The sequence below is a fragment of the Rhamphochromis sp. 'chilingali' genome, assembly GCF_963969265.1.
Source record: "Rhamphochromis sp. 'chilingali' genome assembly, chromosome: 11".
Classification (NCBI taxonomy): domain Eukaryota; kingdom Metazoa; phylum Chordata; class Actinopteri; order Cichliformes; family Cichlidae; genus Rhamphochromis; species Rhamphochromis sp. 'chilingali'.
The window spans coordinates 11,944,356-11,970,172 of NC_137938.1; the positions used below are offsets into that span (position 1 = coordinate 11,944,356).

General features: G+C 37.3%; 1 protein-coding gene across 2 annotated transcripts in view; it reads left to right on the plus strand.

Moving 5' to 3' along the window:
- adcy2a (adenylate cyclase 2a) overlaps window positions 1-25,817 on the plus strand; it is a 75,106-nt gene that overhangs the window by 19,650 nt on the left and 29,639 nt on the right. For both annotated transcript variants that reach the window (XM_080895547.1, XM_080895546.1), the window contains exons 3-4: window positions 6,336-6,533; window positions 20,663-20,824. In XM_080895547.1, the coding sequence (XP_080751673.1) occupies window positions 6,336-6,533; window positions 20,663-20,824 (360 nt within the window). The remainder of the gene's footprint in view (window positions 1-6,335; window positions 6,534-20,662; window positions 20,825-25,817) is intronic.

Consider the following 25,817-nt stretch of genomic DNA (forward strand, 5'->3'; position numbering starts at 1 on the left):
TCCCTCCATCCTCCTAGCTGGCTGACCTAAATCCTGTGCTGTTTTGGAGCTCTGCTCTGGGCGAGACAAACTCTATGTGGCTTTCTGCAGCCACACACATCCTCTCATGTCCCAGTGCATTGACTGCGCATGAGAAAAAGACAGAGGATAGGTGGGGGGTGGGGGGGCTAAATAAGGAGAAGGAGAACTAGAAAAAGGATAAATGCAAAGAGAAACATTGTTAAGCTAGCAGAATTACAGGTCACTTTTGAAAGAGTTGATTGAAAGAATAAAAATCGTTTTAGTAATTACGCTGCAGTGAATGAGAAGTACACATTTTCAATTAACTATATGCATGACTATGCATGACTACTTTTTTTACGCACTAGTTGAAATGAGAATTTAAACAGTCTTAATTGTTGCTGTCAGTCTGGATTATGTTTTGCTTCGTATAGTGGATATTTTTAATTTTTAAACGTGACAATCACGTGCATGGATGTGGAAGCTATTTTATGAGGCTCTCTTAATATCATCACGTCTGTGAATCTATGGAACGCCAGGACTGCCATAATGAATTAATTAAATACACCATTAAATAATTAATTAAATGTGGCAATAATTAATTAAAATTGGAATTAATTAATTAAATAAATAGTTATGACACATGTAATTAATTAATTATTGACACATTTAATTAATTATTTATGTATTTCACATTTTAATTAATTATTGACACATGTAATTAATTAATTATTGACACATTTAATTAATTATTTATGTATTTCACATTTTAATTAATTATTGACACATTTAATTAATTATTGACACATTTAATTAATTATTTAATGATATATTTATTTATTTCATTTTGGCAGTCCTGACGCCTGGCTCTCGTCATGAAATAATTTTATCTGTCAGCCTCACCCATCAAACTCAGGGGGCGGGGTTAACGCTGCCCATGCAGCTTCTCTAACATTTGATTGGTTGCCGTGCAAAGTAAGTCAAAACAGGTCGATCCTAGAAAATCGATTGCTTGTGTAGACTTGGGGCAGCCAGTTATCCCAGAATGCAGATCAAATCACAAGCAGCAATGGTGGTGGTGTAGTTTTAAAATACCCCGTTTTTCTGTCACCAGCTACACTTTTAACAGTGTTTTAGCCGCGAATGTCGCGACGTATGTCTGGTCAGGTTGTCAACATAGAACATGTTTGCAAAAGTGCTCAGATGTTTTCAGAGATTTCACTAGCTCTGCTAACAGTTAGCATGCAGAGTGCACCGAGGGGGTTACGTTAACCGGTTTGTTTACATATTCCACTCTCCGTGTTCCACATGTTGCATTCGCAGATTCTCATTTTCACCGAACGATCGTCTCTTTCCGCCTGGTCTTGTGTCTCTGTGCTTCTGTAACATAAAGAACGAGCTGACATTTTTCTCACGAAACCAGCGATCAGCTCAGCAGACCCTCAGTTTACCTGCATGCATCCTCCTCCTCATCTGTCAGCTGTTTAACACCTGCTGCTAATTCAAGAAACACGCCTAGTTACCTGGTGATAGTCACAGTTTAACTGGGCAGCCGGTGCTCGATATAACGCAATGTCAGCGCATTTTTCTGCACAAGATAAGTAAATATAGTGTTTTCCCCGAGCGCAGAGCTGCTGGAGCTCGTTTCCTTACAGAGCACTTTATAGGCGAGCCAGCTTTATCAGCGGCTGATGTCCAATCACCGGCACACAGCTTTCAAACCTCAGCTGAGTTTTAGCTCTCAGTGGTTAAACGCTGGACTTCATTCACTCAGGTTCTGTCTGTCGGGTCACGTTTACTTCGCTGTTTTATTTACAACTGAGCAAATCGGTTTGGCTGAGGTTAAAGTTACGTTTCATAACTGCATAGTTTCACAGACGTTTAATGGTTCACTGGCACATGTGTTAGACTGAACTATCATCTAAATATCATCTGTTTTTTAATAGTTATTCAACTGTATTCTAAGCACCAGCTGTCTGTTAGAATGTGATTTTTTTCTCTCTCTCTGTTGGCAGAGGTATAAAAATGCGCAGGAAAATTGACATGCATGGCGAACTTCACCGACGATATTTAGGGAGGAATAAACACACATCAAACATAAATGAACCATTTGTCTGTCTCCATAATTGAGAGAATTTTCTCTTCTTATGTCAACACTCTCTCTCTCTTTTTTTTCTTTTTTTTTTTCTTTTTCGGTCATGTTATGTTTACCTGTCAAAGGCTTGTTACAAACTATGAAACACATTGTGCAGACTTCTGGATGTTAGAAGAAAACTAATACTGCTCATGAATGAGACTAAAGGCAGGAAGGTGTCCTTTAAAACTAAACATGTTAATAGGACCTCCCTGTTTATATCATAGTTTATGATATAGCACGTGTATTTCAGTAATAGCCTGCTGAGGCCACTATACGTGCTGGCCTCATATCAAATGTGAAGGCAGACTGAGTCTATGTTTGACGTTTTTTATATCTAATCTTCCTTTTCAAACATTTAAACAGCAGCGAGTCTGCAGCTGAGGGAATACAAACTCAAATTGTCGGAACAGGTTTGCTCGTTTCTTGGATTCATTTGGTGATTTATTAAATGTATAACTGTTATTCTAATCTGCTGCTGAGTCTCTTACACTTTTCTTTATGCTGTATATTTTCACGTCTCTGGAATAGTTGGCAGTTAGATAGTCAGCTGGGAAACTTTGTGTTAACTCATGGAGCTGAGGATATCGTGGATATGCTGACCTCGCTGCGTGGTGTACAGAGCGAGGTCAGCATGATTAATATTCACAATAAAAATATTAGCCGAACATCATGAAGTCTGTATGTGTTTCATAGTGTCGAACAACCTTTGTACAGTTAAAGCCAGCAGTTACTACATGACGGAAACACCAACGTTATCTCTTTTATGTGTTTATACACAGGTCACGCTGATTACTGAACAAAAACCCAAAGATCAGATGTTAAACAGATTTATTTGCTCTCTCTCCTCCTTAAACATGTTTTTAATGTTAGTTATAATTCAGAATTGGCGACTGAAACACGTAGGACACATAAGAAAATCAGGAAATAAAACATCGATAAATATAACCTCAGTAAAAGAAGTCAGCGGGGGTTACTACAGCTGTGTACCGGGGCCTGCGCTTTGTCGGTGGGATTGCTTGCGAGGCGAGCGGGTCTATCCCACGCTTTGCCGTGAGACTGGGCAGACATCTCCGAAATCATCGAAACACTTTTGCAAAGAGGCTGTATATTGACAAACCGACCAGACACATGAAGATTAAACCACTACATTCTCGGCTAAAAAAAATATTAAAACGGTATTTGGTAACACACAAACAGGGTTTTTCAAAGCTCAGTTCTGTTAGCTTCCACATGCCGGTTGTTGTGTGCTAGAAACAATGGCCACCAGGCCAAAGCAATGGTTTTGACTCGATCAGCGTTAACCCCGCCCCCTGAGTTTGATGGGTGAGGCTGACAGATAAAATTATTTCATGATGAGAGCCAGGCGTCAGGACTGCCAAAATGAAATAAATAAATATATCATTAAATAATTAATTAAATGTGTCAATAATTAATGAAATGTGTCAATAATTAATTAAAATGTGAAATACATAATTAATTAAATGTGTCAATAATTAATTAATTAAATGTGTCAATAATTAATTAAAATGTGAAATACATAAATAATTAATTAAATGTGTCAATAATTAATTAATTACATGTGTCATAACTATTTATTTAATTAATTAATTCCAATTTTAATTAATTATTGCCACATTTAATTAATTATTTAATGGTGTATTTAATTAATTCATTATGGCAGTCCTGGCGTTCCATATGGATCACGTATGTTTTTAAATTAATATATACTGAACCAGCATTGAAAACCGTTATTCATAGAACTGATTGATTTATCTCAAATGTTGGAAATTTTTTACAGATTTCATTTCCTCCAAAGGAAAATATGATATGATATGACACATCAGCCTCCATGTCCCTGTCCTGACCCTTTTCCATCCCCCATCATACCACTGTGAAACCACTGATGGGGTGAAGCCTGGCAAAGCCTGGCAGCTCGTGTCTCACTTTAACATCCTATACCTTGGAGAAGCTCTTGAATATTTTATCAGAACTTGCATATCAAAGTGTATTTAAGAAATTAAACATGCCTATAATGAATACTTCAGCTAATTACTAATTAACGACTTTTGTATCTGTTTTTGTTTTGGACCGTGTAACATCCTGTCACTTTAATTTATTCTATCATTGCACACTGAGAAGAGGATATGACAGGACATGGATACATGTATTGTTATTGAACAGCTTATTATCTATAATATAATAACACAGTCCTGTGAAAATCAAAGTAGACCCTTACTGCTTCCATAGGAATCATGAAAGTACATAGTAGTCAGGCGCTGCTAGTCAAATGTACTGTTTTCCTCCTCATGACCACCTCTATAAAGTTTTGGAAATTGGTGTGCATTGCCACAATCTTCCCAGGAGTTAATCTCCCAGAAAATACATCCCAAAGTCAGACTGTGCAATGCTCAAAGAAACTACAAAAAATTCAAGAACAACATCTCAGCCTCTACAGGCTCAGTTTGCATGTTAAATGTTAAAGTTCATAAAAAATAAGACTGAACAAGTATGGCTTATTTGTAAGAGTCCCAAAAAAAGCCCCTTCTTTCTCTAGTAGCACAGCTTAGGATAGCAAAAGTGCCTCTGAACAAACCACAAGATTTATTGAACAAGTTATTTCTGGTGAAAACCAAACACAGCATTCCAGCACAAATACACCAGCTGCCAAGCATGGTGGTGGAGGGCTGATGATTTGGACTTGTTTGCAGCCCCAAGACCTGGACAGGTTCCACTCATTCAGTTAGTTATGAACACCTCTTTATAGCAAAGCATTTTGGAGTGAAATGTGATGCCATCTGTGCAATGGCTAATGCTTGACCAGAAGGGACTGCAAAAGGACAATGATCCTATGCATGTCACCAAGGACGGTTTAATACAGGTTCTACTTTAAAAAGGGGAACCTTCTTAAACGGGAATAGCAATATTGGAGCCAGAAACAATAGGACATTTTAAAAATATAATTTATTTTGCACATAAACAGTAAAATACCCTGGGCAGGGACAACAATTATTAAAATAGAATAAAAGAGCAATACACGTGTCAGGTGTCTCGCCCCTCACCGACATCCGGCGTACTTCTGCCCGTCCCGCAGCTGCGAATCTCCCACACCGCTGCAGAATATTCCCAGTTGCTCCTCTGCAGCCCACTCGCCAGCACCTCCAACGCTATTGCTGTCGCCAGTTAAGCTTCTCTCGAGAATGTCCTCTGACCTGCGACCTCCTCAGTTGCCGCTGCCGCCCACTACTTCGCCATCTCTGCTGCCCTCCTTCTCCTGACCTGCAAGGCCCTCTTATTGGGCCTCTGTGACCTCCCAGGTGTGCCAAGTTAGTAATCAGGGAGGGGCGGAGTCTCTCCATGACAAGTCAACAAGAAATACAATCAAAAACATGCAATAATACAAGAAAACTGTACAATATTAAAAATAGTAAAACACAGCACTCATGCAAGATGAAAAACCCAGTTAACTTGTCCATTTCCACCCTGTGACATGCACTGCAGCAAATCTATAACAGAATGGCTGAAAAAGAAAAGAATTGAGGTGTTGCAATGGCCGAGTCAAAGTATAGAGCTCAATTCAACGGAATTGCTGCAGAGAGCTGTGAATGAACAATACTGTAGGTTTTTGCTGCCAAAGGTGGTTCTGCAATTCACTGAATCATGGGTTGCACTAAGTTCCCACAGGACTTCATAGGAACTTGTGAACTCATGATTTATCCTTTGGGGGCAGTTTTACCCCTTTTTCTTTTTTCTTTTTTTTTTTTAGGTTATTTGCATTTTGTTTGGTTTGTTTTTTTTCTCAATCTTATGCAAACAAAATTGTAAATATGGAGATTGGTTAAATTCGGTTTACCAGGAGCTGTGATACAGTGTTTTCTTTGTAAGTGTTCATTTATATCCACAGTCCCTAGTTAGTTTTTATGGCAGGTGTGTACATTTGCATGCACACATCTGCCTCGGTTACTCTATTTTTAGAATATTAAAGCAGAAAGAGACAGGGAAATGGCTTTTTCTTACAAAGGTTGTTTTGTGTCCTCTCGAGAAATCTGCCCTTTGAATTTGTAGGAAAGGGTATTTTACTCAGATTATTCTTCAGTCGTCTGATAAATTCCCTTCCCTCTTAAAATGTCCATCTACATGTCTCACTTTTTTCTCACCTTTCTGATGCTCAATTTTTTTTTTTTGTTCTGTCCTTTTCCAGAACATTGCGGACCATGTGGCCTTTGTAATCACTGTACCCACAGCACTGGCCATATTCCTGGCTGTATTTGTGCTTGTCTGCATTGAGTCTGTCTTCAAGAAGCTTTTACGTGTTTTCTCCCTGGTCATCTGGGCTTGTTTGGTTGCCATGGGTTACCTTTTTATGTTTTCTGGAGGGATCATCTGTCCGTGGGATCAGGTAAGACAAGCGATGAAATTTCTGGTACATTTATTTGTTGTAGAGCATGTTACATGTGTGTTTAAATGAAGTGATTTATTTGTGTTTTATAGATACTCCTGTGATTTGGTTTAGATAAAAACTGATACAGAGACAATAAAAAGTATGATGGAACTTGAGCTCAACATCATACGTATACCTAAGTCTCTCCTTTTTACTCTCTGCTGATGTGGAGTGTGGTTAGAATGTGGAGCTATGTGAAATGTGACACAGGAATGTAATTGGCCTGGTTTAAAAAAAATCTTAATCTTTTATTTTATCTGATGTGATTTCTGACCTACATTCTGAGACAGTCTGCCTTTGAAGTTTTACATTCATACATGCATGTTCTTCAGCGCTTTCTGCTATTTAATCATGTTTTGTTGCTTTTTAGTTTTACTTTTGTCTTAATGAGTTTAGCTGATAGACTGAAGTTCTAATACAAAGAGAAAGAGAAATTATATTAGAATGATATTAATACAAGAAAATTACATTAAAGTCTAATCATCTGTTAGAAAAAATATAATTATTGAACCTTTGATTGGAAAACCACACTAACTTTCACCAGAGATTAGGGTTGTTGTTTTTTTTATAGATTGCTACTGTAAATGGTATTCAAGGGAGTTTCTATACAGTTTACACAAACTACACTGATCTAGAAACCTGCAATATTATTACTCGACTAAGGTTATAGAGAGAAGATTATATAAGTTTAGAGCTTATAACAAGAGAATTATCCAATTTCTCAGAAATATCCAAAGCCATAGCTGAGCCGTCAGGATCATCTTCTTGTGCATGACTAGCTGGTCTAAGTCTGGCTGATATCTTTAGATTGATTGGTCGCATTCTGTCTGCTTGCGCTTGCTCTTTACTGATATGCACTGGCTCTCTTTCACTGTGCTAAAATGACAGTCCTTCAAATTATGTTTTTAATTTTGTGAAGAGAAGTAGCGAAAATCCATACTTAACCTCCTAAGACCCGAACTCTTCCTTGGCATGCATTTTTAATTTCTCTGTGATATTTGGGCATATTGGGACCTGATGAATGTAAAAACAAAGATCTACCTGATATTTTTTTACCTAATTTTTATTTCTAAGAAAAATGAGAGCCACATATGAGATATTCATTTAAAATTTCGATAGAACAGTTGTAGTATAATGTCCTCATAAGTGGATATCAAAATGTGATGTCCACATATGTGGACGCCAGGTCCTAGGAGGTTAATGTGCTACCTTTAGGCTTGGAAACTGTGGACTCTTGGACCAAAAACTGTTTAAAACTGCTATGTCATAGCCAGAGATCTAGTTCTTGTCACCAGCTATGATCCTTCACGTGAAATTTGGGTCCTTTTGAAATCATAGATGAACAAGTCTAAGTGGTCATATCACTGCTTCAAGGGACTGATCTAAAAATAGCAGCGGCGCTAAAAGTATCCTGAAGATACATCAAAAGATATCTTCAATGGAAAACCTGCCAAATTCAATTCCAGTGTGGATTCAGATTTTTACAGAACAACTCTCTGAACTTATTCGTTACACCTTATATAGTAGTGTGACTTTGATGCAAAATGCTTGGCAGGTGTCTTGTGTGAAACCTGTCTCTTCTGATCATCCAGCCATTCATACGTGCGGAAAAGCCACAGTTGCCCTTTAAACTAACTATATGTATGCTATATACACCACTCAAAAATAACAGAGGAACACTTTGTAATCACAGTATAGAATCAAGTCAGTTAGACCTCTGGGATTAATGTGGTCAGATAAGTAGCAGAGAGGCTGTTTTGATATCAATAAAATTGCCAAGAGTGCAAGAGAGGGTTTTCAGTTTTTCTGGTCCCTACAGAGGTTTCAAAGGTTGTCCTATTCCTCCAAGACGGCACATCAGTTCATGCTATTGCCAGATGGTTTGCTGTGTCTCCCAGCACAGTCTCAAGAGCATGGAGGAGATTCTAGGAGATAGGCAATTGCTCTATGAAAGCTGGACAGGACTAACAGCAGGACCGGTATCTACTCCTTTGTGCAACGAGAAACAGGATGAGCACTGCAGAACTACTAAATGACATCCAGCAGCCCACTGGTGTGAGTGTCTCTGACCAAACAATCAGAAACAGACTTCATGAATGTGTCTTGAGGGCCCAACATCCTCGAATGACCGCTGTGTTCACTGCCTGGCACTGTAGAGCCTAATTGTGCTTTTCACATATGAGAGCTTTTCACATCTGAGTCCATATGAAAGACATGAAAAGGTCTGTTATGCTGCCTGTAACATCATTTAGGATGAACGGTTTCGTAGTTGGTCAGTGATGGTCTGGGGAGGCATATCAATTGACAGACAGACCTCCAAAGGCTAGACAATGGCACTCTGACTGCCATTAGAAATTGGGATGAAATCCTATGACTCATTGTAAGACTCTACACTGGTGCAGTGGGGCCTGGGTTCCTGCTGGTGCATGACAATCCCTGGCCTGACTTTTTTAAACTTTGATTTGAGGAGGTGTCTTTGAGTTCAGTCCTCTCTAATTTTAATTATCATTTCAATTCAATTTTATTTATACAGCACCAAATCGCAACAACAGTTGCCTCATACAGAGGAAAAACCCAACAATTATATGACCCCTTATGAGCATTGGGAAAGAAAAACTCCCTTTTAACAGTCTTACAACCCGTCTAGGGGCCAGGTCATAACATGAGTGAAGCACTCGTCCCAACTCATCACAATGTGATAAAAAGAGGAACAACAAAACGGGAATGTTAACACTTCAGGGTGAGCCAAGGCCAAAATAATAAACAGAAGAATCTAAATTGATTCCCACATACCTAACCTTCCCAAAACCAGAGCCAAAAATAAAGACTGTGTCTGACCTCCTAAACTTACTCAAAAACAGGAGAAAATAGGTGATCAAAAGGAACGGCAGCTCACCCCTACCCACTCCACTTCCTCAACTGTTGCAGAGAAACTGCAGCCAGCAGCTGTCATGGGGTTCTGCTTGGACATTGGGAGAAACGCAAGAACCTCTCGCGGCGCTCCAGCCTTCATTTAATGGGCGGGTCCCCCAGCTTGAACCAGTTACTCCAGAGCTGTATATCCACGCGCCAATCACAGCCAGGCCCATGGACAGCTGAATCATCCTTTTGTCACTAACACATTACACAGTCCTTATCAGTATAGATATAGATGATTTTATCCCATTGAGATCTGATGTGTTTATAAAGTGTTCCTTTCATTTTTGTGAGAAATGCATCTATGCATACTGAGGTCAGACACAAGGTAAAAAATGCCAGCCAAATGCACAGTGATTCTTCATTGTTACTGCCATATGCAGCCTACGAAAGGGTTCCATGAATGCGGCACAGAACTTTAAGTCTTTGTCACTGGAAAGCTGCACACATTCAAGTGTAATGGCAAGACAGATGTCTAGTGTAGACTCAGAGAGGTAGCTTAAGTTGGCCTGATTCACACACCACTCCATTCATGCTTTTCTTCTGTTCACTGAAATTTTCAGCGATTATGACATTACTGCTCTCTCACTGCTGCATCTTAGCCATGTTAATTAAAATGTATTGAAAAACACATTATTTTTGAGAAGCGCTGCTGTCTGTGCATTTTTGTTGCTTGTTGCCAATTTATAGATTAAGCTAATGACTCATTAGTGTTCTCACACAGCGTCATCTTTGTATACAGTTTTCAGTTTACTCATTTACGCCCGGGGTGACCAGAAAACTTACTTCATGTATTAGTGAAATGAATGTGAGTCATATCTATTTATGTAGTCAGTAAGGAAAAAGCATGTGAATAATACATATGTGCTAATTTTTAGACTAGATGTTCTAGTCAGAATAATAAATGAATAGTTCTTGATATCACTCAGATTGAGAGGACAGGGCAAGCCAAAACATCTGATGGCTATATGAAATTCTTTTGACATTCAGCTTTGGAAGTAAATATGTTTAAATAACAATTGTAGTTGCTGGCTTCTAAGGCTGATACACTCTTTGCCAGGCATATTGCATATAAATGACTGAAATCAGTTCAGAGCACAGTATAGCAATGAGCAGGCGCCATTCGAAACACATCTTGGCTCTGAGAGATTTGTAGTGCCAAAAGCAAGAAGGTGGTCAAAAGAGTTACAGATGAAGTTAGTATCAATACTAAACTAGTTGTTATTTACTTTGTAATCACCAAGTGTTTTGAAAAGAACACTTTACTAATGCTGAGTGAGGCGTCTGTTTGCTTTTGCATTGCTTTAAAATGTGGCGTCTGGTTTGTGGCCCTCACAGTTTCCACAGCTACACATTTCAGGTACAAATTTCTGATGAATTTACTTCAGATCTGGTGAACATTGCAATCATTATTCTCTCCATTACATCAGTTTGAGCTAACCTTTGTGGTGTGGTCATTCTCATGCTGAAAATAGCAAATATAGAAGATATTAAGAGTTGCTTAAAGCAATTCTAAATCAGGTCATCAAACAGTGACTGATTGGTAATAAAGTTTGTAGTGTGATGAAAACATTGCCCATAGCATTACACTACAACCGCCGGTCTAGATTCTTCCTGCTGATGCCAAATGTATTATTTAACTGACTTTTGTGCTTGTCTGACACAATTAAAACCTATAATTGCTGTTATTAATCCCTCCATCCATTTTCTCCCAACTCTTTAAATATGAAAATCTTATGAGATCAGTAACTCCACAATCTCATATACAAAATAAAGCCAATTATATATGTCAATGTGAACATGACCTAAAAGCTGATTGGATAATTGTATTAATAAGCATGTCCAGAGGGGATCTTTAATTTTTTATTTATTTATTTTTCAAGTATTTCACTTTAATCATGAATTTGGAGCATGCTGCGCAATTGCATCATAATCAATTATATTAACAACCAATCTTTGAAACTGTGGTTACCCCGGTGTTACTGTCCAGTTGCTAAGTGCATATCTGCTGCAGAGGAGAAACTAGGGAATTCAAAGTAAAAGGCAGAGTCAATTATAGCTTCCTATGCTGTAGCAAAGTGGTAGACATGAGAAGTAGGGGAACAAAATACTGATTAGAGCATCGGCTTCATCCTCTCTAATCGCTTCACCTGTCATGTACAGCCCTAAGGTCATTTAGATGACTTTTCCCATGTCTTTCATGCAGTGTAGCCCTCGCTAGTAAGTAGATGAAAATGTTGTTGCCAGTTGTCACAATCAAAAATTCAATATGTAATATAAGCAAGTTGTCCTCGAAGAACATTTCCTCAGACACCAGCATGCACACTAAAAAAGGCCAACACCAACATTATTTTACATACATTTCTTTAAAATATTGACATGTTTTTTTTTTTTTTTATTAAGATGAAGCCTTTTTTACCTTAGCTATCAAGGTTCCCTTTTATACTAGCTGCAACATTTCTTTATTATATAGTAACAGTTTATTGAAAATTGCTCCATACACTGAAAATGACAATAAGATGAACAGTTTCGGAGAGTCAGAAAACATGCTGAACAGCGAAGTCCTGTGAAAAAGTAGAATGGTTGTGGTTGGTTGTTGTAGAATCATCTTTAGCAGCAGTAACATTAAGTAATCATTTTATGAGTGTCTTTATCAGTCTCTAAAACCATTATCAAGGAATTTTGGCAAACTCTTCATTACAACATTACTTTAAGTTATTAAAGTTTGCAAATATTTATTTATGGAAAGCTCTCTCAACATCTTGATGCAACAACTCAGTTGGACTGAGGTCTGGACTTTGACTGAACCATTGCAACACTTTGATTCTTTATTTTTTGACCCATTATGCTACAAATTTGCTGGTGTACTTGGGATCATTGTACTGTTGTATAATCCAGTTTCAGGCAGGTTTTTCTGTCAGATTGATGGTTTCACATTTCATTTATTATGAGAAGGTTGACTCAATAATTACAAGGTGCCCAGGCTTCAAAAGAAGTCCAAATTATTCGGTATGAAGTGTTTGTCCTGATGTGCTGTATTTTTTTTTTTTTTGCCAGGAAAAAAAAAAAAAAAATACGGTGGCCCCTAGAGACAAAGCACGTACAAAATCCAAAACAGTGAGATGACTTTAGTCTCATGAACAACATTAGTTAGTAAATAACAATTAGCTAATCTTAAAATGACTGCTCAGTACAGTAATGAAGCCCAACAATCATTTTGTTACAGTCCCGTGGTCTCATTTGAGGGCCGCATTTCGAGCAGTCTTTGGTAGTTACTAGGTAACAAAAGCTCAACACTGCCCCTAGCGTCCTGGAGCACTTCCATTGTGTTTTGGGGTTTGCATGTGTTTTGGATTTTGTAAGTGCTTTGTCTCTAGGGGCCACCATAAAAAAAAGGCTATGCCTACCTAGTCTTTTTCTACAGTCTTCTTGTGATTGTGCTGTCATTATCATAAACATTTAACTCATAACTGTAGTCTGAGATAAGTAGTCAGTTGTTCTAAGCATTGCATGGTCTGACATTGGGGTGAATTTGCTGGGATGTCCTGGTAGGAAAACGTGCACCCAGCTACCAAAACTCTCATTTTTATAGAGGTGAAAGCCTGTGAAACAATCTGGTAACCTTTACTGAAGTTATTTTATTAAGTCGAGACTGTTTGAGAGCCTCGTCATAATTTGTGGAAGTAAAGATTAGCCCCCCTCCCAGTATAGACACTGGTGGTAGAGGCGAAGCAGGTGGAGACTTGGACAACTGGGCAAGATGAGGTGGAAGCAGTGAGTTGCACGAATGAAGAAAAGCACCGAGATTTAAAGCATGCAGAGCAGTGGCTGATTGGTTCACAGAAGGTGGGCAACAAAAGATTGGGTCAGGGTGATGATAACAGAATCACGTTCAATAGTGAAGAGCTGGAAGTGTAGAAAAGGCTAGCCTGAAAGCCCAGGAATAAGGCCAGATGAGTGAATACAAATTGTCCTATGGGAAATTACACATAAGCTTAAGAAGTTTGTAACATCTGGGATAGAGTCTACATCTTTTATGTCATCTACACCAACTGAAAGCTTCCATTCCTTATATGATAAAGCATTGAAAGCACCAACCAGTCCAGACTGGCACACCCACTATCATAACTTGATCAGATCATGTGTGTACTGGAAGCATGTATTGATAAAGTAAGTGCATTTTTGCTTATTTCAGCATCACTGGCTATTTTATATACGGCAACGTCTGTAAGCTTACACTGTACACTAAATACCATACTCTGAGTTTGATACCAGTAGATGAAATATTTGTGAAAAATGTTTGGCATGTCTTGGCCTTTGGACCATCCTAGAATTCCCAAACACAACATTTATTCTAATTTATGACAGCAATACATTTTTTGTGGTACCGATACCCAATTTCAAAAGCAACTTCCATTTGTTACTGCAGCTAAGCTTTAAAAGACTAAAGTTACACATACTACAAACACATTGTAAAATGGCTTGGATATGCTTTAGTTATCCACAAGAAGAGGGCTGTCTGGTGACAAAGTAGGTGAAAATTCAAAATATAGTGTACACTTAGCTCTTAAATTCAAGTGTCTTTTCCATTCTTTTACTCTTTTTTTTTTTTTTTTTATCTCACTACATATGACCTTTTAAGCCTAAAGCTTAAAAAGTAACTGGACTTATTCATTTAAGGAAATAACATGACTTGTTTTTGATCTTTATAGATGGCACTCTGAATTGAATATTTTCCAGTTGCATTTCTGCTCATGTGTTGACAAAACTAGATGATTTCCCTTTTGTCCTGATTACATTTTTTAAACCCACTGAAAAGAGAGAACCTGCCCACCCAAGGGAAACGGACTAGCCTGGGAACCTGTGTTATCTCTTGCAGAATTTGCAAAGCTTTCTCCCATTAGATTTCTGCTGTTTATCCAGTATATTGTGGATTAAATAAAACGAGTGACATCTCCATATGTACTTTTATGGTGACTTCCTCTGAGAGATAATGTGATGGTAAGAGAGCAAAATATAGTCATACTAAAAGCTGCACTGTCAGTACAGTTAATATCATGTAAAAGAAGCATTGCATTGTTGATGGTTAAAAAATTCTTATGTGTTGTTGTGCTCACCATTCCTGCTCTCTCAGATTTAGTTATTATGGAGTGCACTTTCCATTTTCAAACCTGAAATCAATTGGATGCTTATCCTTTTCCCACAAAGCCCTCTCTATTTGCTGGTGGTAGGAAGAAAGGCTTATCTGTGTGGTCCAGCCTCTACCCCTCACTGAGAGATGTCTGGACTATGCCTCCTCTCCTCCTTTCCTTCTCCCTGTCTCTCAGACACACATGCCAGATGCACGAAAAGAGGGAAGATGGCAATAGAACAGGAACTAGTGATAGGAAAGACAGGCAAATGGTGGCAGAAAGGACAGGGACAGATGCATTTCAGTGTAACGAGAAGTAATTGTTTTTTTTTTCTCCTTTACCGGTTTAATTTATCTTAGTGATCAAGGTCAACATACCCAGACAGATTACATAAATTGCAAACCAAGCACTTGGCTAATTGCCTCTTATGTACTCCATTTAATTTTGCATCTTTACTTCAAATCAATACATTTTTTCTTTACTCAATTTTAATAAGTGTAGCCAGAAATGAAATGAGTATATGTCATCTCTGACTATAAATAGCTGACACACATGGACAGCAACGCGCACATATCCCATGTAGTAAATCTAACCTGTACACTAATCTCAGCCACTGACTGTGGACTAAAAGGCTGATGTAATGTGACACTCCATCTCTATAATTTGTTTTATGAACCCTCACCAGTGTAATTATCAAGGGATAGATTCATGGAGAGAAGCAAAGTTGACTTAGCATGATGAACCAACAAAAAGCTTGGGCCGCAGTTTTTAGATAACAAAGCCTGTAATACGGCTGGGCTCCATTTGAATGATCCAGTAATAAACCATAAAAAATAGACATCTGTTTTCCTTATGTATTCCATTTTCTTTTGATTTTCTGAAGCTTTAACCCAGTTTGCTGGACACTTTTGCACTTTTGATTCATCACAGAGTGAGGTCCATCCAATTCTAGTGAACCAGCATCAGTTGAATCAGTTTGATCTGTGTCTACTGAAGCCAATGAAAGAACTAAGAAGAGATACCTGGTGGCATTTTGGATTTAATAACTATGAAAACAGGATGGGGCGGGAGCAAAGCCATTAATATGATGTCTTTCACATGTATGCAAAACACAGGTGAAATAATGTGAAAATCAACCCATCATTTTTGAAAATGTGTCTTTATTGCATATCAGAGCCTTTTTTATTTCTGAGTCTATGTTTACTTGTACTTGAAGTAATATACGGCTGTTTGAGTGCTTTGTTCATTCTATCTTCTGAAGCTTCAGGCTTGTTTAATTTATTGTGTATCCTGACTATTTGATTGCTGTAATTATCTCATAAAGCTTTTGTGCAAAATGTATGTACTCACTCGTACTGGTGATGTTTACATTATGTAAGCTTTATTTACAATGAGTACTAGATGATTTGATTTAGGATCAAAAGTTGCACAGAAGATATGGATAAATGTTAACAATATTGAAATATATTGTTAATTGACATTTCAGACCTTGTCTTGAAATTTAAGTTATTCAAGAAATCAAGTTCAACATCCATCCTTTGCCCTTATGTGCTTCCTGTAACCAGAATGCAGGATTCCCTGCACTCTTAATACTACATCGTGTATCAACTGTGTAGGAGAACTTAGCAGGTGTCTTCACTCCTGCAGCCTCTCCATTATACTGGGTACAATTTTGTGATTGAGTTAGCGGCATTAAATTTCAGAGAATTAATTTAGGGAAAGGCTTTCTGTACCCTAAGCAAATTATGTTACTGTGCTAGATGGTGCTTGGCAGCATTAGCGGCTCTCTCCTGTATTAGGAAGTAAGTTAATACTTTCTTATTCCCCTTCTGCCATATTAAAATGAATAATTATTGTCTGTATAATCTTGGGGCCTAATGTTTAATTTCTAATGTTTACGCACATGGACCATAACATACATTTGCTATCATGGGGCACTGAAGGGATAAAAACTTAAATTCCACTGGGGGACTTTTGTGAAGAACTAAATTTCTCCTCGCCTTCATCTGCAGTCTCTGTCTAGATCAGATCTAGATCAAATTTAAGAAGTCCAGTTAGAGTAAATTTCCTCAAATAAAAGTCCAAATTTTCAAAAAGTTGCATCATAATTCAATGCAGTATATTTGAAAGTAGCCCAACTACATACTGTATATTCAAAAACTGGCTATCATATAAGACAAAGTACTATTCAGCAGTATTCCAACAATGTTGAATTAATTTTCACAAATTAAGTGGATGGTACTTTAATAATAATTTTTTAAAAAAAGTAAAAAATGTTCTATTTTCATTTAAGAGAATTTAAGATCAGCAGTCAAAAATAAAATACAGCTTTTGAAAAAGACTTCAGATCAATGTTTAAAATAAAAAGCCATAGTTTAAGTTTTTCCTTTCCTATGTTTCACATATAGACCATCTCAGCTTTAAACCTGATTTTGCATCTAATCTCACCGTGGAAGCACTTTCCTGTCTTACTTCTCTCTCCCCAACCAGATGGCCCCGCCCCTCCCCGAGCCTGGTTCTGCCAGAGGTTTCTTCCTGTTTAAAGGGAGTTTTTCCTTCCCACTGTCGCCAAAGTGTTTGCTCATAGGAGGTCATATGATTGCTGGGTTTTTCTCTGTATGTATTACCTTACAATATAAAGCGCCTTGAGACCACTGTCGTTGTGATTTGGCGCTATATAAATAAAAGAAATTCGTAAAATTCGTATTCTGAATGAAGGCTTTGATTGACTAGCATCACATGAAATGAGTTACGAAGCGTGTGCCATGTACCTACATTGGCCAAGACAAACAAAAATGCTCAAGATTAAAACTACCATCAATTATGTGAGCTCTCTCATCATTTAAATGACCCTTACCTTTCTACTAGTCACCCTGCTCTTGTTTTCTCCTCTGTGCTCATCAAATTTCATATTTCTCCACAGTCATCTTATTTTGTCAGCATTTCCGCACAATAAACAGGTGACTACTTGCTCTCCCTTCTTGCCAAAATATATAACAATGCTTTCCTGCCATTTCTGCCTCCTTTCCCGTTCCAGCATTGCTTCCCAATAGATGGCCTCTAAAGCTTCTCAGTGCTGCATTCATGCTTGGATCCTAACTATTATTGCCAGCACAACTGAACCATGACAAAAAAAGACTGCACCCAATTAAAGCTCCGTCAGGCATTGGCACAAAGAGATTAAAAAACATATCTCCCCTGGGACCAAAATGAAGGAAAACAAGATGCATGCAAATTTATAAACTTTAAATTTACTTTGTCTTCCAGAGATATTATCAGCTAAATGTTGATGTTCTTTTGTAGTGCTCTATATCTTAACAGTTTCAGGCCTGGACCCTAGGTATGCATTTGATAGAAATGGGGATCACGCAGCATTAGATATTTTGTTGGTTCTTTGCACTTTCTCCTGCATCTTTTGAAAATCATTTTCTCTCCACACACTCAATATAACATTTTCTGTCAGTAATTTATGCAGTGGGGATTATTATGGTAATTGTTGTTAGTTTATACATGTGTAATGACTTGGATAAAATGGAAAATGGAAATGCCAGACTGCATATCTAAAAAGATGAGCTCCACTGATTTAGAAAAAGACATAGTTGCTATGAAGGTCAAGCAGCTGCAGATGTTGGTGTTCGTGACTATACACTGTCTCTACAAAGAGGGAGGTGTAGAACTTCTGTAGGTAATAAAAACAAACCACTGCAAGGCTTCACCATGCATGAAGCAAAATATACACTTCAACTGCTACCTGTTGCTTTTGCTTGAATTTGTATATTCAAACACTCTTAAATGTTATATGCATCTTAGAGCAATGTGAACATTTATTAGTAGGAGGTTGTGGAATTTTATATTGAGCGTAATTCAGGTGCTTGGCCTTTGTGTCAGTCACTTCGCTGAAAATGATTAATTTCTTCTCACTCTCGAAACACTGCAGGAAACCACCATTATTATGCTCATAATAACAGGAAATAATTGTAAATGCATTTGATTGTCAGTAACAGATGGTAGTAATCTGATGTTCATTGTAATGATATGTCAGGCAGAATTTTCAAGGCTCTTTACGTTCAGTAAGATGCTCTGCAACTATTGAGAAATGCACAGAGACGCTGCATCATCCCAGCAGCCTTTCGAACATTTTTTTTTGAGGAGTCAGCACTTCAACAAGTTTTTTTTTTTTTTTTTTTTTTAATAAAATGAAATATAATCAATGCATAGTGTATACTGTCAGTATCATCTTCAATTAAAAATCATTGTTGCTCTATTTCATATTGGTTTGACTTTTCAAATATTTAAACTTCATCAGTACTTCCAAGCACTTTGATGTCTTATTATGTTAAGTGCTTTACTCAGTTGATTGCCAAATATTAATGTAGCAGTTTTTCACATTTTCGATCAAAATCTATCAAGAAAGCCAATATTTGATAGTTGATGATATAGCAGATAGTGGCTGATACCTTACCCCATCTTTTTTTACATGTGTGTACTGGGTAGGAGTTGCTGTTGATCTTAAACTAATCGTACATGTGCACAGTGACAATAAAATGCATTCTTTTCTATTTTTCTATTTTTCTTACGTTATCTTTTGTGTGGATACAGTTTGTTATTCTTGGACTGAATAAGTGAAATTCTTTTTTTAATAGATATCTGGATGGGTGTCTGCTCTTGCTCTACTGGGGGGCTTTTTAATAACACCACACTCTTATCAGGAACATATTGGGTTCTTTTACATTATTCTTAAAGTAGATGACATTTATCATCTAAGGCTGCTGTTTGAACTTTTAGTTTGAGGTAGTGTTTGTATGTTATGATGATCTCCATTTGTTCATATCCATTTGTTTCTGCTCTTGTAATTGCAGAACTCATGGTCTACTACACTAGTGGTTACAGCATCCAGCAAATTTACAGCAAAAAGCTGTAAATTACTGTGGTGGTTTTTTTTTTATTCTGAAGTTATAGATGGGAGTTATATTACTTGGCCTATCACTTTTGGTTAATTTTTTTTATTCAGATGTGAACATCAGTGTCTTGTCTTTAATGGACCAGACAAAACTTTAATATTTACTTATGTTTAGGTTCATAAGTGTAGTTAAATATTATTTTCACACATGAATAAGAGCTTAGAGGAGCTGTAAGTGAGAACTCAAGTATTCAAATCAATTGGATCTGAGCACAGACAGGAGAGAATAAAGCAAGTAATTGTCAGGTCATTCACAATTAATGCAATTCATTTCAAATTAGTTTCATTTATATAGCGCCAAATCACATTAACAGTTACCTCAAGGTGCTTTATATTGTAATGTAGGCCCAACAGTAATACCACATGGTGGATGTCTCTGTTTTATCCAAGTGCATTAAAAAACGGAATATATCTAGTGCTGAGAACACATCTGACATGCAAAATCTATTGTTTGCTACATTTGATTAAGAGCAGCTTCAGAAGTTGTCATGCGTCAAAGACATTTATGTTAGTCATGCTTTAATAGACGCATTACTGTTTTAGTCACGCACTGTCCTTTGGCTGCATTTTCTCTCCTCTTTGCATCTTGCTGCACCCTAACACAACATTCCCACAAGTCCTGCAAATATACCAAGGATGGTTAACCAGATCCGGGCTACAGGCAGGAAGAAGACGGAATCCTTTCTATTCAGGCAGGGGAACAGCCAAGAAGCTTTAACCCTGCAGCAGAAAGTGAATTAAAGAAGTGTTTGTGTGTGAGAACCTATGTGTGTGTATATATTTGTGTGTTTATACAATTGTATGTGTGTTAAAACTGGATAAAAAAAAAAAAAAGGGAGCCACTGCTTGTGCTACATTAGAGATGTCAGATTTGAAGTGTATGGGCTGATTGTCCCCCTTAAGTAAGCTGAAGGCACTAATATGACCTGGCTATTTAGTCCAGAAAACTGAAATCTCAAATTACCACATTTTTGCATCTATATTTTCCTTTCTTCTGCATGCATTTCTTCTGCTCCTTTTATTTTCTCCTTTCCATTTCTCTTTGCAAATGTTATATGACTGTCTGACTTTCTCCGCAGGTGTCATTCTTCCTGTTCATCGTGTTTGTGGTTTACACCATGTTGCCGTTCTCCATGCGGGACGCCGTCATCGCCAGTGTTCTAACCTCTGCCTCTCACACCGTCGTGCTGAGCGTCTGCCTGTCCATCACAGCTGATCACGTCGAGCCAGTAGTGTGGCAGGTAAGGCAGTCAAATTTTAGCGTGAGTTAACAGTTGCGAGCACATGAATGCACATGTACCTGCGCAGAGATCATCAGCAGCCTCCTTAGATTGATATGCATACGGGGAAACCTGTTCAAAAGGTAAATCGCCCCTAACTAGCAACCACCTACATCTGAAGGTCACTAAATAAATACTGCGCTGTTCTTCATTTAAGGTAATTTATTATTACCATCTAGATCAAATAATAAAACAAAGTTGTTTTGTGACATTTAATTTGTTTCCTCATCAGGCTCAATATACAGGTTGTATTTATAGCAAACAAACAATTGTAACCTTTAAACAAAAACTAATTTAGGATATCAGCTGAGTGATAGAAATTCTAATGTATTTTTTTTATCCTTCATTAAAAGGTCACCTCTCTTTCTAGCACTACTGCTTCTTGTGTGCTAACTGTTCAGGCATATTCCATATGGTGATAAAGACAAAGCAAAAGCAATATCAGATAACTGTCTAGCTAATACTTTAATCAATTAGTGCCTAATTAAACCTGATTTCAGCAGTCAATAATTTTCAATACACTGGGGACTAATTTCTTCCAATCCATAAAGTAAACAGGATTAATTTAATAAGCATGTCACAAAAGCTCTTCCTCACTGACAACCTGAGACTTTGAAGAATTTCAGAGCCAGACACAACAAACATTTATAGCACACGAAAAATAAGTCTGATGATGATCATTAGTCCACCAACAAAAGCCTTTTGTTACATAAAAATGATTGAGCTGAATATCATTGAAACTTGAAAGATGTGGCGCTTGGGTTCAGCAAGAGCCCAAGAAAAATGTAATCTTTTTTTTTTTTAACAGAAATAGCGCACTGGCCCTGGTGGAGAACATACTAACCGAGTACCTTTCTAGTTTTACCAGATGCTCACTTCAATGGCTTCCAACATGTACAGTCACTTCAGAAATTATTCAGACCATTTTCTGGATAAAATTAGCATTTCCCGTGTGTATAGTCAATAAACTTCAAGTGACATCAGATGAAATAGGACAGCACTTTGTAACACATCACTTGATTTTACCCTGACATCAAAGGACTATAGATTAAAAGGAAAGTCTGGTGAATAAACTCAATGTGTAATATAGTATGTGCTACTTATATTCATTCAGCGTGCCAGCGGGCAGCAGTTGGCTACTTTGGTGTGAAAACTACAGCTAGCTAAACAGTGCTGGGATGTATTACGTGTTTCATTTCTTTAAGTACTGTGTTATGTTGCTCAATAGCTTCCTGGAGTGGAGTAAGTCATTTGGTACACTACTTGTTAGAGGACTGACATTGAAGTAGCTCCCTTTTTTGGCACTAAATGGCCATCTGAGGCTGGCATACAGCTGTCAGACATACCTAGACTTTGTACAAGAAAATGTAAACTGATTTTCTATTGCAAAAATATTTTGCTAAAGCAACAGTATAGCGATGTGGCATTCTAAATGACATAGTCATGTCATATTTTAGCTTCTGTGAAGGGCTGATACAGAGGAATCACTCTGCTGTGTGAAAAGATCAATCCTAACCTGACTGTTATCATGACATGAATCACAAGTTAGAACTCGTGGTTCATGGTGCTTTAAAAGATGTTACAAAAGTTAATCATTTACAGATATTGACACTCTGCTCAAAAGCCTGTTGGTTAAATCAGTAAATGGGCAAGACGTTGTCTCCTTTCCTGAAAAGATGTGGGGAAAAGTAGTGTGACATGCCCATTTTTCTGCTTTCCTGTGCAGTTAAAAAAGAAGCTTGTCATCCATGGAGACTGTTTTCTTAGTTTGGCAAGTAGAAATATACTTGAGTCTACCTACTTTGTTTTACACTATGATTCTCCATTTTAACAGTGTTTTAAAATTCAAATTTGAAATCAAGTTGTTTGCCAGGTCAAATTGTGCTATGTGAAAGGGGTTTTTAATTCTGGCATATTAAAATGTCAATTAACGTTGTGTTTTGTTGTTTAACGGCATGCTTTGTTTTTGCAAGAGGAAGGAACAAGACCTTTTCCCCTGAAATCATCATTGCATTTTGTATTTACTTGAGTTATATTTGTTAATATTAAAACATTTAATCAGGATGAGGGTAAATACTTTTTACTGTGCTGTGTGTCAGCTTATATTGTGGATCTTCCCTCTGTCTTCCTCAGGCACTAGCCATGGTTTTGTCAATCTTTTGTGTTGGGACAGAGTGTGGCTTATGTCCTTTTTTTTTTTTTAGATAAGAGCAGTGAGTCAGTGTGACAGGATGCTCTCAGGCTTATGTGTGAAAGAATAACTACTTGAGAGCAGCTATTAAAAACCTCTGCTGAGGTGACGTTGATGGATTTTGTAGTACAACAACATCCTCTTTAGTCCAGTTTGGTTAAGATGTCCCAAATATATTTAACATATATTGCTAAGAAAGGATTTAATGGGTCAGAAGGAGCATTTGAGATATTGGGGTGCTGTAACTTAATAGTTAATAAAAGGAAATTGTGAATATACACTATCAAAAAATGCTTGACTAAAGCTGCTCAAAAATTGCTACTGTGAATACCTAACTGAGCTCAGAGCTTTAGGATGAAATATTGTTTTCAAAATTTTAAGTAAGATTGTGTTTTGTTTTGTTTTAGCTCTAGTGTGAAAATAGAAACGTTTGCCCCCCCCCCCCCCCCCCCCCCCAAAAAAAGAAAGCTGCTGTAATGTAATTAGGAAAACTGCTTGTGTTGTCGCTAGAATTGTTCTTCATAAACACCTTAATCAGCTGCTGGTACGATCAGCATCCCAGGTTCATCTCAGCAAACTGAAGAAGAAACAACATGGTAATTTACTTTATGAATGCAGATAATTAAGAACACTGAATGCATCTTTTCAGTGTTAATGACCAGGTATGCCCACCAGTGCGTCATATAGTTGAAACTGTTCAAACCTTTACTGTGTTTGTGTGTTGGTGCAGCATCGTGCTTTTACCGATTGGCTGATGGCTTTTTCAGGGCAACCGCCATCTGTTCAGTCCTTCTCAAATCTTATAAGATGAGCTACATCCTCAATATGTGTATTATGATTCTATATCCTTTAAGTAATGCACACAAACACACAAAAGCAAATAGAGATTAACATATAAACATGTGGGTTATTTATGTATAATCCAAATATACTGTATATATTATAATGTATATAAATATGCTATAAATATTTATGCACAGCTAAAGTAACTGGCTGTGACTATATATAGACTGGAAGGATATATGGGCAGAAATCTGTGCCATCAGAAACTGAATTTGAATAAGTTAAATTTGAATTGCTCAGATTGAATCTGAATTGTAACTTGAATAAATGCTTTGGACTGGAGTTTGAGACCCCTGTCATATGGAATATGACAGGTGTGGTTGAACTGCATGAAGACTCTGAAGTTTCTCTTCTCTTCTGGCAGGACAGGAATGTGGCCTTGTCCTGTGAGCCACTGTAAGGATGTACTTAGAGTAGAACTGGACTGTCACCAGCCTCAGGCTCTTCACCCTTTTCAAAGACAAAGCAGTCATTTAGATAAAATATTAGATATTGTTTACCTGTAAATGCACAAAGTAAATTTAGAAATGTAATTATTGTCAAGAGTGAACAAGCACTGATAGTGTAATCTACAGCTGTGGCCAAACGTTTAGAGAATGAGAAGTGTTGTTTGCTTATTTACAAAGTTTGCTGTTTTAGTGATAGTTGTACATCACATTATATCACTTCAAACAGAGGTGATCCAGTAATGCTGCACTAATGAATTAGACTAACTATTCACTTTAGCTAAAGTTATTAAGTTAGCTAAAGAGTTGGGATGCTGTGTAAGACATAAATAAAGCTAAAATACAAAAGGTTTGGACACCGTTTTGCATGTTTCCCTACTGTAGGGTCTCTGCAAGCATACAGAGGGGGTACTCTGAGAGGGTCCAAGATGAAAACTTTGGAATTCTACTAGAAACAGTCGATCATATTTGTTTGTCAATTAGCATTTTTAGCTAACAGCTACAATAAGCATAACAGTTACTGTACGGCTATCTTTTGTTAACATGACGCTTGTTCTTATACATGTAATACATTTATTACCAACCTGAGAGTTTATCCGCTGGTCATTCGACATGACCAATGACTTCTGAAGTCTTAATTCAGCTCAAGACGCTGTAGATTCCCGTCAGTAACACTTTCGGTCCGCTAGTAAAACGTAGTTCTATTAATCTGCGCTTGAACCGGAACCGGATGTAAGTTCCAAAAAACTGAATTTTGGAACTGAAATTGAATTGTAGAACTGAAACTGAATGGTGAGAAGTGAAACTGAAATTATTCGAGAGCTGAATGTTTAAAGGATAAAATGCAGCTTCAAAGCAAATCAATTCATTTTCAAAATATAAAATTCAATTTCAGTTTAGTGATCATCATTTTCAAATCATAAATTCAATTTCAAATTAGACTAATTCAAATTCAGTTTTCAAAAGCATTTATTCAAGTTACAATTCAGATTCAATCTGAGCAATTCAAATTCAAATTTAACTTATTCAAATTCAGTTTCTGATGGCACAGATTTCTGCCCATAGTTATCAGTTTTCACACTTGAATTAGTAAGAAAATGTATGTGAGTTTTTCCAAAACATCAAAAATAATTCTTTAAAGCAACACACACACACACACACACACACACACACACACACACACACACACACACACACACACACACTCAGCCACACTCAATCAAAAGAGTATTAATTTTTTAAAGAGAGAGAGAGAGATAGAAAACTTAAAACATGTTTTCATGAAAATCTCTACGTCTACACAATGTTAATGTTTGAAATTCAGTAGGATGACATTTACACTTTTTCTGTTTCTACCCGCTTATTTCAAATCCCATTATTTACAAATCAGTATCCAGATTTTTTTAGACTAGATAGATTTTTGTTATTTCAGAAATGTTTAATATTGCATTCAGCAGTTTTTGGGGGAAAAAAC